Below are 12,677 nucleotides of genomic sequence, written 5' to 3'. Positions count from 1 at the left end.
TGTGTGCCTATTTCACCCATTCCCCCATTTCTTTGTGATCTCTTCCACTCCGCCCTTATCCCTTAGTGGTCTCCCCTCTATGTCCGTTAGTGGTTTCCTCTCCGCTCCGGTCCCTTAGTAGTCTTCTCTCCTCCCCCACCCCTTAGTGGTTTCCTTTCCCTGACCCTTAGTGGTCTCCCCTTCTCTCCCTGTCCCTAAGTGGTCTATTCCCCACTCCCTACCCCTTAGTTGTCAACATTGGCTTATGTCAGGCAATATGAAGTGAGTACGAAACATGGACTAGGGCATGATAAAGCAAGGGGCTCTGTGGCTTTTATTTATTATCCATTATATTATACACTGTGCAGATATATTATATTACACAGATATAGACAAACTAGTGAACATGTCCCACAAGTGTAAAACAGGAGTTGCTTTTTTATATAAAAAGATGCAAAACATCAAAAAGCATAAATGCAAAAAGTATATATATATATATATAATTTTTTTTTAAATTAAAAATATTTGTTCTGTAGGTACATGTTTAGATATGTGAATATTAAACTTTATACTTCCATCTTGGTATTTAGGTGTATAATGCTGAGTTTTTGGGTGGCATGATGCTGTAGCTATAACGATTCTGCTATTTGGAGAATTATTAATTTTTTTAGACTTGCTCCTCACCCTACAGTCACACAAAGCTATGCCAAGTTCAGCAGCTTCATACCCACTGAATACTTTTGTAGGAGCAAACTCTGTAGCTTCATTCTCCTAAAAAAAATTAGCAAAACTCACTTGTCACAACAAATTATTTGTGGGTGAATTAGTTAATGAACCATTTAGTCAATAACTGATTGAGTAATGACTAGAAGTATTATTCACTAAACTAATCGTTGAATTTCAAATTCAAGGCCAAATAATTAAATAACAAAATATCAGTTTCGTAATGAGGCTGAATATTGATCAAATAATGTACAACATGTTGAAAAACTGTTGAATTATATGGCCGGAACGTGGCAGTTATTCAGCTTAACCGTAAAATGAAAACGCAAATCGAGATCTCTCTACAAACTAATAAATGATACAGAGATAGATGTGTGCCGACTGTCTAGGCCCTAGCCTCTATGCTATATTTTTATATTACAGAAGAAATTTTGTGGATCCTGTACCTAAATAAAGACTATATTATCTATATATATAATTTCAGGCTATTTTTCCAACACTTCTATTTTGGCGAATTATTTTTTTTTATTCTTTTGTCAATTCCTAACAATATTCAGTTCTATGTATAACTCTGTTTATGTTTTGTTAACCCTTTAATGTAATCTAAAACGTAATGAATGATGTGACTATTTCAGTACTAAAGTTATTTTTTGCCATTCTGATAGTGTTGTGTTACAATTAAAAAATTAAAAAAAAAACGTATTCACCCTGTAATTAATAAATAAAAAATGTTTTTTAAATTGTATTGCCTTTTATGGTGTTTGTTTCAAAAACAAAGAAATATGGGGGAAAATGCAATACTTTTTCCAAGTCCTTTTTTGTTTCCAATGATGTAGTAAGTATATCCTTATAAAAAAAGATGTCTGATTTCTCATTGATGTCAGACTCGTGATGCCTCATTTACTTGAAAGCGCTTTGTTGAACCATACATGGGACTATTTTGGTTGAACTAGTAGAGAGAGCGTAGCATTAATCGTCATGGCCTTTGGGAGAGACAGTCACAGAGAGCTCTCATTTCGGTATCTAGGAGAAGTGTCTCTGTCTGAAAAAAAAAAAGACATATAGTAAATGGTACTAAAAAAATTGTAAACAAGCAGAATGAACAGTGAGACAGGTTCCCTAATTAATAAGGAACTAACCTGTGCAAAGTTTATAGAAGCACTCCAAGCACTATAACCCCTAGCGCTGGTGCTCTCAGCCAATGAGTTAATCCCTGCACTGCTTAGAAACTTCAGGCTCTCCCCTTCAGCATTAGTAGTGGAGGAAGGGAAACAACACCTAGCAGGACCCAGGTAGAAAGTCAAACTGTTCAAAAATAGTTTGACTCCTTACACTGTGGAAGGGGTTGATGCCAGGGGGCATCTGGCACCATAACCACTACAGCTGACACTCGCAATCAATGAGCTAGTCCCTGTACTAGCTTCAGGCTCTCCGGCAATGGGGGTAGAGAGAAGTACCCGTCAGACGCAGAGTAAAAAAGTAAAACTGGCAAAAATGCTTACACTTACACTGCAGGATAGGGGTGCCAGGGCACTTCTGGAACCATAACCACCACAGCATGAACTAATCACCCATCATGCATCTTTTAATTGGTATATTATTAACACAGATGGTAATAACAGGTTACTGGCCCAAGGAGAAACCTGATTTGCCTTTTTTTCCCCCATTGCATTTTATAACTACTTCAAGTTGAGGCGTTTGGTGTGAATAAACAATAAATACAGAAAAGTGTGAAAATGTCAACTTCATGGACCTGGGTCTTTTGAACCTATATCCCTATATAAAAATATATAACGTGTATGGATTTAACTCCAGTTTAATGGGTTCTACTTTATAAAGCTCATATTTTAAATTCTTTAAAAGAGTGGCAATCACTTTAATGAGTCTTCTAGGATGCAAGTTATTTATGTAATTTGACCCTAAATACAATCACAATTCACTGAGGTTTTGAGGACGACAATAAGTCACAACAAACAGCATGCCAACTTATTAATTCAGGTTGGATCCACAAGCTATTTTTAATGATGTCTCTATTCAATGGCCATTCTATGCACCATAACCATAACCACCATAACCACTTAATCTGACTAAGGTGATTAAGGTACACTGACCCTGTCCTTGCAGACTTTCTTTTTAAAAATGTCTGACCATCTCTTGTTTAACAGCACAGGCTTTTTATAGTAATTGTTTCTTCCTTAGTACAGTAGTGTATTTATCATAAGTCTTTCATGTACCAATCTCTGCCAACATTATTGGTCCATACATTCTATTCATTCACTTCTCTTTTAATAAAAAAATATTTTCTGGCATTAAAAGAAAACTATAGGGTCAGGAGCACAAACATGTATTCCTTACCTTGCAGTGTAAAACTAACTATATATCCTCCCTGGCACCGTTAATTATAGTGATCACTCACTATCCACTGGCGCTGACGCCAACACACTCCGCCCCTATAGTTGACATCATCATAATTGATGATCTCAGCCAATCACAATACTTTCCCATAAGAAAAAATTGGATTGATTGAGATAATCAATTTTGACAATCTCAGCCAAGAAACAAAATAGAAGAAAGATCCAGGCACTACAAGGTACAAACCAGGCAATTTTATTGAACCCACTCCATAACAACGTTTCGACCTACACGGTCTTTGACGATCTCAGGATCTCCCCTGTCGGCTCATGCAGAGCCGGCGCTATCCGATCGCCGGCTCTGCTCTAAGCCTCCATGGGCCAGTGGGGAGATCAAAGGTCTCCCTCACTGGCCCACAGCAGCAGGGAGGGAGGCAGGAGAGGACCCGGAGAGCTAAAGCCAGCAGCTCAGCTGGGTTCCTCTTGCGAGATCTGAGCGTTGCCGCGGCAATGCTCAGATCTCACGAGAGTGAACTCTAGCCCCGCAAGCTAGAGTTCACTCTCCACTGGACCACCAGGGATGGCAGCAGCAACAAGGATCCCCCCTCCCTACAAAAGGTAAGAAGGGGGGGGGGAATTAAGAAATCTGCCCCCACCTCCACTGGACCACCAGGGAAGGCAGCAGCATGGCCCCCCTCCCGAAATAAGGTAAGAAGGGAGGGATATTTATTAACTAATCTGGCCCCACCTTCACCCCCACAAATCACCCAAACATACAGCACCCACACACATACAGCGCACACACCCACCCACACACACAGCACCCACCCACACACACAGCACCCACCCACACACACAGCACCCACCCACACATACAGCACCCACCCACACATACAGCACCCTCACACATACAGCACCCTCACACATACAGCACCCTCACACATACAGCACCCTCACACATACAGCACCCTCACACATACAGCACCCTCACACATACAGCACCCACCCACACACACGCAGTATCCTCACAAACACACAGCACACACAAACAGCACCCTCACACACAGCACATTAACAGTACCCTCACAAACACACAGCACACAAACAGCACCCTCACACAGCAGCTTCACACAGCAGACTAACAGGACCCTAACAAACACACAGCACCCTCACACACACAAACACCCTCACCCACATAGCACACTACCAGCACCCTCACACCACACACACACACACAGCAGTGTATATATAGAAATGTTGTATATATACACACACAGCAGTGTATATATATATATATATATATATATATATATATATATATATATATATACACACGGCGTGTGCTTGTGCTTTAGGGTGCACACCCTAATGCAATAGGCTTTGCACGCCTATGTCTGGTACTGAAAACTACTTAAAGGGACAGAGTGCAGTTCCACACCCTACCATAATCTCAGCCAAGAAGGCAGAGCCAGACGCCACCTTGGCCAATCAGCATTTCCTCATAGAGATGCATGCAATCATACAGAGCGTGGAGACGCTGAACATCAGTGCTGCACATCTGAGGAGTGGCCACTGGAGGTGTCCTTAGGCTGTAACGTAAACACTGCATTTTCACTGACTAGACTCACCAGAAAAAAAGCCTGCAGGGACTGACTAGACTCACCAGAACAAATACAATAAGCTGTAGTTGTTCTGGTGACTATAGTGTCCCTTTAACTTAAATTTCCTTCTCGCTAAACCTTGTTCTCTTGTCAAGCAAACCTCTTTAAGGATAACAGCACTTTCTAGCCTTGAGCTAAGAGAAAATAGATCTCTATTTCAGTAAATCAATGGAGCTGTTGCAATGTAGACAAGATACAATGTTTATCACTATATTGGCATCTAAATACATGTAAAATGCGTCTGTGATCCATTTAAACTAAAACAAAAGTATGGTATAGTACTATAACTACAACGTGGTGAGAAATCTGTGGCATTTTAATGGTATAGATGGAAGTTCTCTTCAGTGTGCTCTTTGTTTGCCTTCCTATTGACCAACAAGGGTCACGAAAAAAATGATTCACACAGTTTAACACAGTCTTCCCCAAACTCCGGCCCTCCAGATGTTGCTGAACTACAACTCCCATGATTCTATGAATGAAATAGATAGGCTGAGAATCATGGGAGTTGTAGTTCAGAACATCTGGAGGGCCGGAGTTTGGGGAAGCCTGGTTTAGCTAGATCAATCATTATCTCCTATGGCATCAATCTGTATCATACTGATCTGAGCTGAGTATAAGGCAAAGGTAACTCTAAAAGCTCACCCGAGAGTCCAGGCTGTAAGCAGCTTTCTCTAGGTCCTGTAGCGCTCTTTGCATGAATTCAAATGCATGGCAGTCAACACACGGGCGAGCTGGATAAACGATAGGGAGGAACGTTGAGATTTTTTGATTAGATATAGTGAATGATGCCGAGTTGAAAACTGAATTTGCCAAAAGAAGAACAAAATTATCGAGATGTAAAAAGAGTGGCAATTACGTTTTAATTAATTCTGGGATTCATTTTTAATTTCGCTGCAGTTCGGTGTTTAGGGAATTATAACTAAAGCCTGTAGTTCTCTGGCACTGTCTCTTCATTCAATGATAAGCCATTTTCAAGAAGTGAAACACTGAACGAGGGTCCATTGTCTCCTACAGCCACGCCATTACTAGAGGTATGCTACGGCAGTGATTACACACTTCCTTACAGTCATACCAATTCATAACAAAAGAATTGTGATAGGTAGCTGAAACTCTCAACCAATCACAGTCACCCATTGTTCCTCAGGATAATGCTTCATCATTGGTCGAAGCAGCCAAGACCACCATCAGTGGGGTACAGCTAATAGAGCTGCGGGGGCCCAGGCCACGTACATGCACATGTATATAGCGATTATCGTTATATATATATATATAGGCCCCATGCTACATATATACTCAAGAGGAGGCCCACCAAAATGCGCGGGAATACAGGGCTAATGGGACTCCTGGCAACTGAACTGCCAGTGGAAAGTGACCTACAGGACAAAGATACCAGTGGCTGCGAGGAAAACTTGAGATAAGTAAAACTTATGTTCCCCTGCAGCCAACAGACCCACACTAGATCTGTTTGGGGATCTGATCCCCAAAAGTGACGGGTGCAGCATAAAAGAACGATATTAATAGAGGAACATTGTGTCATTCCATGTGATAGACAGCATCCAGTTGATTTTACACCAATTTCTTTTATTAGTTTTTTTTTTTTTCACTTTATATTGCTTGATTTACAAATCGTACATTTTATCAGTAGACTACATCAGGGGAGTACTGTGACAGGGACAGGCAGCAAGGAAGAGGCCATCTGTACTGCAAGATTACAATCAGCGATCCACCTCCATTTTCTATCTACACGTTCATTATATTCTCATTATTGGCTGCATGATTCCATGATTTCAATTAGGTGATTGATAGTCAATTAACCTAACTGGTGCAATCTCATTGACAGCTAGTGAATAGACCCATTACAGCATATTTATCAACCTTGCACTTGCAGTGGTTCGGAATATTGATTGTAAATGAATGAGACCAGCCTTCCAGCAATATATCGTGATACAAAATTTCTATCGCTGTAATTTGGCACGAGGCTTTGCGTAATTGGTAAAGGAGACCAACATATCTACTTTATCCATTCTAAAAAGGGTCTACATCATAAAATTCCTACAATATTCAAGCACATCCCACATTATATGCGTCTTGTCATTTACAGTGACATTTGGTTAAAAAAAAGTGCAAAACGGAAGGTGAAGAACATAAAATGTCATTGTAAGAACGTATTCTTGAAACGAAGGACCCTATGTCATTAATGTACTTTTAGCATTTGACTGTTATGTCATATATCTGGCAAGGAAAGTGGCATATGTATGGTTAAAACCACATAGTATTAGGTTCTCTCATACAATTTTGACATTCTACAGAAAATAGCCAAATTTGGGGGAGCTGTAGTTTCTAGAGTGCAAATTGTAGACCCTCTTTGAATGTGTCCATTTCTTTGCCTGTAAGCAAGTATGTAGAATTCATTTCCACCTCTAATTGATTACTATGGCAAAGCGATGTTGATAACACATTACATTTCTTGTTTTTCAAAGAGAATCCAAGGATTGGCTAAGATATCACTTCCTGGTTTAAGGTGTCTGCAATGAAAGAGGATCACAGACTGTCAAAAGCCCACATTGGACAATTACTTTTTTGCATATTTTTTAATGCATTGACAAATGTAAAAACGGATGGTAAAATCCATTCTAAGGTGTCCCTATGAACAGGAACCACATATGTCTTTACCAATAAGTCCCTGATGTTTTTTATGTTTATAAGCACAGAGTGGAAACTTTTGGAATTCCTGTGTCTGCGGACGTGCTTTTTTTTTTTTTGTTACTAGTTACGTAAATTAAACTTATTAATTCAGAAATTGAAAAATTGTTATTGCACCTATAATAATTAGGCATATATTAATTTGATGAAATATATGGACACACACTGTGGTTCTTGTAACACATTAGTCCTTATATAGTACTGTTATTATTATTTATTTATCCTTCTCTTAATCAATATGCTTCCCTTTCTTTGTATTTCGGAATATGTAGTCACATGACCAGACTGAAGAGTCATATAACCGTGCTGGATCAATTAAGTATTGATGACATCACCGTTATGTAACATTAATAGAATTGTGTATTTAAGAGAGCTCTGTGCATTTGTTCATTAAACGTGATTAAGGCCTTATAGGGCTGAAAAACGCTGTTATTTGGTAAATGAGATACAAATAAAAACCAAATATTTCCCTGATTTGCAGCAGCCTATTTTTTCTGATCTATAATATTCTGTTAGGCGTCTCCCTCTAGTGATTTATTTCTGGCACGGCATAATGTAACCTAATAAGCACTACAATAACTATAACCACTACACCTCACTGTAATGGTTATGGTGTCAGGAGCGCCCTGTTGCCCAACCGTTGTCAGCAGCCAGACCATTTTACAACGGTTTGATTATATACCTGGAAACCGCCGGTTGCTGTTCCCTGCCTGCACTACTAACAACAGACAGCCAGAAGTTCTCTGTCTGAGCTAGGCAGTGGAGTGTAGGGCTTAGCTTATTGGCTAATGGAACTTTCTGTTCTAAAATCTCAAAGCATTTGACTAATAGCAATTGGGGGCACCAGGGCATTTGTGGTACCATAACCACTACAGCATTCCTTTATGTATCTGCACTTGTATCTGTTAGTTTATATTGATTATTTATTTCAAAATATGCACAGGCTCTGCACTTAGGAGCTGCACTAGAAGTCAAAACAAATCAATATTATTCACTCCCATTATTGATAGCTCACATACTTTCAGCTGGAATAACGCTCCCAGATCCTGGGCGGGATTCATCGTTCTTCACAGTCATTGACGCAAACACAGATGTACCTACAATTATCCAGCAAAGAAAAAGTATATTGCCAAGATACGCCATAATTTAAAGTGTTCAGTACCTGCGAGGAAAAAAACCCTGGATCAGTTCCATACAGCCAGGCTGGCCTTTACCTGAGAGTATTAAACATCCCGACATGTTTTATATTTTTGTGTACGTTACATAGCTGCATGGTCATTGAACATTTCTGCGCACTGATGCCTCTTTATAACAACACCTTTCTTTTGCTCTGTTGATGTCACACACAGTTGATGTATGACAACTTTTAAGCCACTGCCCAATTATAAAAAAGTAAAAATCATTATTTAGTAGATATATCCCCCAATGAAAACATGCAGCGCTATTGAGCTAAACAACCAGGAAGTAAGACGACATGTTGTCTGATTGACAACCAGTGGGATGTAACAAGGTTAATTTATTTTTAAAAAAATGAGGTAAAAAAGTGTACAATACATCCCCAAGTGGTCACATATATGTAGATATAATTACTTAGCACAATAAGATGAATACAGTACTAGTGGAGTAGAACGATCTAAAAACATAAACAGAAAAACACATAGTGCTCACTATATAATTAAAACATACATAAAATCAGGTAGAATAAAACCGTATCAGGCTCTATAGAGGAGGCTCCAAGGTGCCTATACAGGCTTCGAAGAAGGTGTATGAAGAGATCAGTTGTCCTAAAGATAAGTAAAAAAAAGTATTTATTGGAACATATAAGGGACAAAATAAAAAAGTGAGCAGTGCCAGCAAACAAATAAAATGTAAAGAATGGCACAGCTAGTGATAAACAAACACATAAAATATAAAAGTCCCAAAAAGCAAACAGCAGATAAGTTTCAATCCCCTCAGGGGTCTTCCCTTGTATTTTCCAAAATTCTGGCACTGCTCTCTTTTTGGATTTTGTCCCTTATATGTTCTAATAAATACTTGTTTTTTACCTAACCTTTGGTCAACTGATCTCTTCATACACCTACTTCGAAGCCTGTATAGGCACCTTGGAGCCTCCTCTATAGAGCCTGATATGGCTCTAGTGTGTGAGTTTTATTCTACCTGATTCTATGTATGTTTTAATTGTATAGTGAGCACTATGTGTTTTTCTGTTTATGTTTTTTAGATCGTTCTACTCCACATGTATTCATCTTATTGTGCTAAGTATTTATATTTACATATATGTGACCACCTGGGGGTGTATTGTACACTTTTCTTGCCTCATTATCATTACAGGTGTATAAGGGGACACACCTTTTACTTTGTGATAAGAAGTGCCATCACACTTCGTTATACCAGTTTTTAATTTATAAAAATGCCAATTTCTATTGATATCTGCACTTTGTAAAATGAAAAAACGAGAACACACTCTTCACACATAAGGCACTTCAGCACGTTGAAATGATTAGGGGCCTGAGGTGTCCCCTTAAGCTTTCCATTCTTCTTCCCAATTCAAGTGAGCTAGCGCAACGCATATGAATAGATTTCGGAAAATCGCTTAATATCTGGAAAGATAAATCTACTACTATTAATAGTGAGTTGTGATCAGCTGACTACAGCATCCACATTTGTCGGCTTTTCCCAGCTCCAGTTCTTGTGATGTAAGTTATGGTAAGATGTCATCTCACCTCTATTGGTTCTTTAACAGATCCCCACATTATTTTATGCAGTTTATCAAAGGGGAAAATTCTGGAATTTTACCTTCTGCGTTCTTCTTAGTAAATATATCGTGTATTGTGCAGCAACCATGTTTGCTGGCTGAACTGTCCATCATTTGTTCTACATATATATGTAAAATCCATGGATTTGCATTAGCTCTAAATTACGCAGATTTGGGGAATAGCCAAATAGCAGAATTCACTAATTCAATCCTGAACACTAATTCAATCCACTCAGCAAGATTTTGAACTACGCTGTGATGGATATGTAACTCATTAGCTCATATTGCAAATGCTGCATACACGTACTTACCTCTCTTTTCAAATATCAGACAGATATCAGCTGAAAACGATAGCAATAAGAGTTTATTTTATTAAAAACCAAAGTATATTTTGAAGAAATTGCTCCATGCAGGCTCGGTATAAAAATGCATTGTAATTTTTGTATAACGAAAAATGTTATGAAACAAAAAAATTTTTTATTTGTTTATGCGGTGATGTAATTCCGTTTCTGTGTATCCCTATATTCATCTAAAAAAAGGGTTTTACTACTGAATTTGTGGCAAAACAGGAAATCACTTAAAATTGGCTCTTTTTTTAAAATTTTCTTTAGAATCAACGACAGCGGTAATACAGATGAGTAAAAGAATGAACTTAATGAACTTGAGTCTTTTTACAGCCTATGTTACTATGTAACTATAAATATATTCTTAAAACTGCAATTCCTTTTGTTGGATGTATTATAGCATTACCTATAGTTTTTTAAACTCTGCATGGTCCCCAGTTTCAAAATCTAGAACATCCCTCAGGCAGTCAGAGGGCTATGGTGTCACTTGCCAACTGCAATATTATACGTACCTTTAGACAGAGTTGCCGCGTAGCAGAGACAGTCAGGATGGCTGAACGGATGTGACACGCAGAGAATGCTTGTCTTGTTCTGTTTCCTTTGCCTATTGGGTCACTGCTATAGAGAATTCCCATAGCAACATAGAGAAGTGCTTAGCACAACAACACAGCTGGTCTAAACAATATTATTAAACAGAATTCCACGTCTTTTGCCAGCAAGGGTCAGTACATACAGAGGAAACCATCCATCTCTGACAAGCAACAATCTTTAGATTTGTTTGTATAAGACATTATAGCCTTGTGTTTGTGTTTGTTTTGTTTTTTATTTTGGATTGAAATTTTGATTTTTTTATTTCCAGGTATAACTTAAATGTTTTTTTGATGTAGAAAAAAAAAGTGAATTTCATGTATTCAAGATATTTCCTAGGGTCATTGCAGATCCTGTTCTTGACTAGTGATGTCGCAAACACAAAATTTTCGGTTCGCGAACGGCGGACGCCCGCTTCCGCAAACGTTCGCGAATCGGCGAACCGGGCGAACCGCCATCGACTTAAATGGGCAGGCGAATTTTAAAACCCACAGGGACTCTTTCTGGCCACAATAGTGATGGAAATGTTGTTTCAAGAGGACTAACACCTGGACTGTGGCATGCCGGAGGGGGATCCATGGCAAAACTCCCATGGAAAATTACACAGTTGATGCAGAGTCTGGTTTTAATCCATAAAGGGCATAAATCACCTAACATTCCTAAAGCGCAATGGATATGGATTGACACCTGACATATGACATATTGACACCTTGACATATGGATTGACACTTGTCCTCAGAGAACCTGATACACACTGACACAGAGCAGAATAGGGACTGTTCCCCCTACATAGGGTAACTTGGCAGATATGGATTGACACCTATCCTAATGATCCCTGATACACACTGACACAGAGCAGAATAGGGACTGTTCCCCCTACATAGAGTCACTTGGCAGATATGGATTGACACCTATCCTAATGATCCCTAATACACACTGACACAGAGCAGAATATGGACTGTTCCCCCTACATAGGGTCACTTGGCAGATATGGATTGACACCTGTCCTCATGGATCCTGATACACACTGACACAGAGCAGAATAGGGACTGTTCCTACATAGGGTCACTTGGCAGATATGGATTAACACCTATCCTAATGATCCCTGATACACACTGACACAGAGCAGAATAGGGACTGTTCCCCCTACATAGGGTCACTTGGCAGATATGGATTGACACCTGTCCTCAGAGATCCTGATACACACTGACACAGAGCAGAATAGGGACTGTTCCCCCTACATAGGGTCACTTGGCAGATATGGATTGACACCTGTCCTCATGGATCCTGATACACACTGACACAGAGCAGAATAGGGACTGTTCCTACATAGGGTCACTTGGCAGATATGGATTAACACCTATCCTAATGATCCCTGATACACACTGACACAGAGCAGAATAAGGACTGTTCCCCCTACATAGGGTCACTTGGCAGATATGGATTGACACCTGTCCTCAGAGATCCTGATACACACTGACACAGAGCAGAATAGGGACTGTTCCCCCTACATAGGGTCACTTGGCAGATATGGATTGACACCTGTCCTCAGGGACCCTGATACACACTGACA

At 39.4% G+C, this 12,677-nt stretch overlaps 1 protein-coding gene across 1 annotated transcript; it reads right to left on the bottom strand.

Moving 5' to 3' along the window:
* Positions 1 to 1,455: 1,455 nt before the first annotated feature.
* LOC134615341 (NELL2-interacting cell ontogeny regulator 1-like) lies at positions 1,456 to 11,110 on the bottom strand. The gene is made up of 4 exons (XM_063459846.1): positions 11,029 to 11,110; positions 8,437 to 8,579; positions 5,357 to 5,445; positions 1,456 to 1,744 (listed from the first exon to the last, which is right to left on the bottom strand). Exons 2-4 carry the CDS (start codon positions 8,558 to 8,560, stop codon positions 1,679 to 1,681), a joined length of 279 nt encoding a protein of 92 aa, XP_063315916.1. The 5' UTR covers positions 8,561 to 8,579; positions 11,029 to 11,110; the 3' UTR covers positions 1,456 to 1,678.
* Between the last annotated feature and the right edge of the window lie 1,567 nt (positions 11,111 to 12,677).

This window comes from Pelobates fuscus, chromosome 6, assembly GCF_036172605.1.
Source record: "Pelobates fuscus isolate aPelFus1 chromosome 6, aPelFus1.pri, whole genome shotgun sequence".
In the NCBI taxonomy this organism is placed as follows: domain Eukaryota; kingdom Metazoa; phylum Chordata; class Amphibia; order Anura; family Pelobatidae; genus Pelobates; species Pelobates fuscus.
Note: the sequence above shows the minus strand (reverse complement) of the source record. Positions and strands in the feature narration are given on the sequence as shown.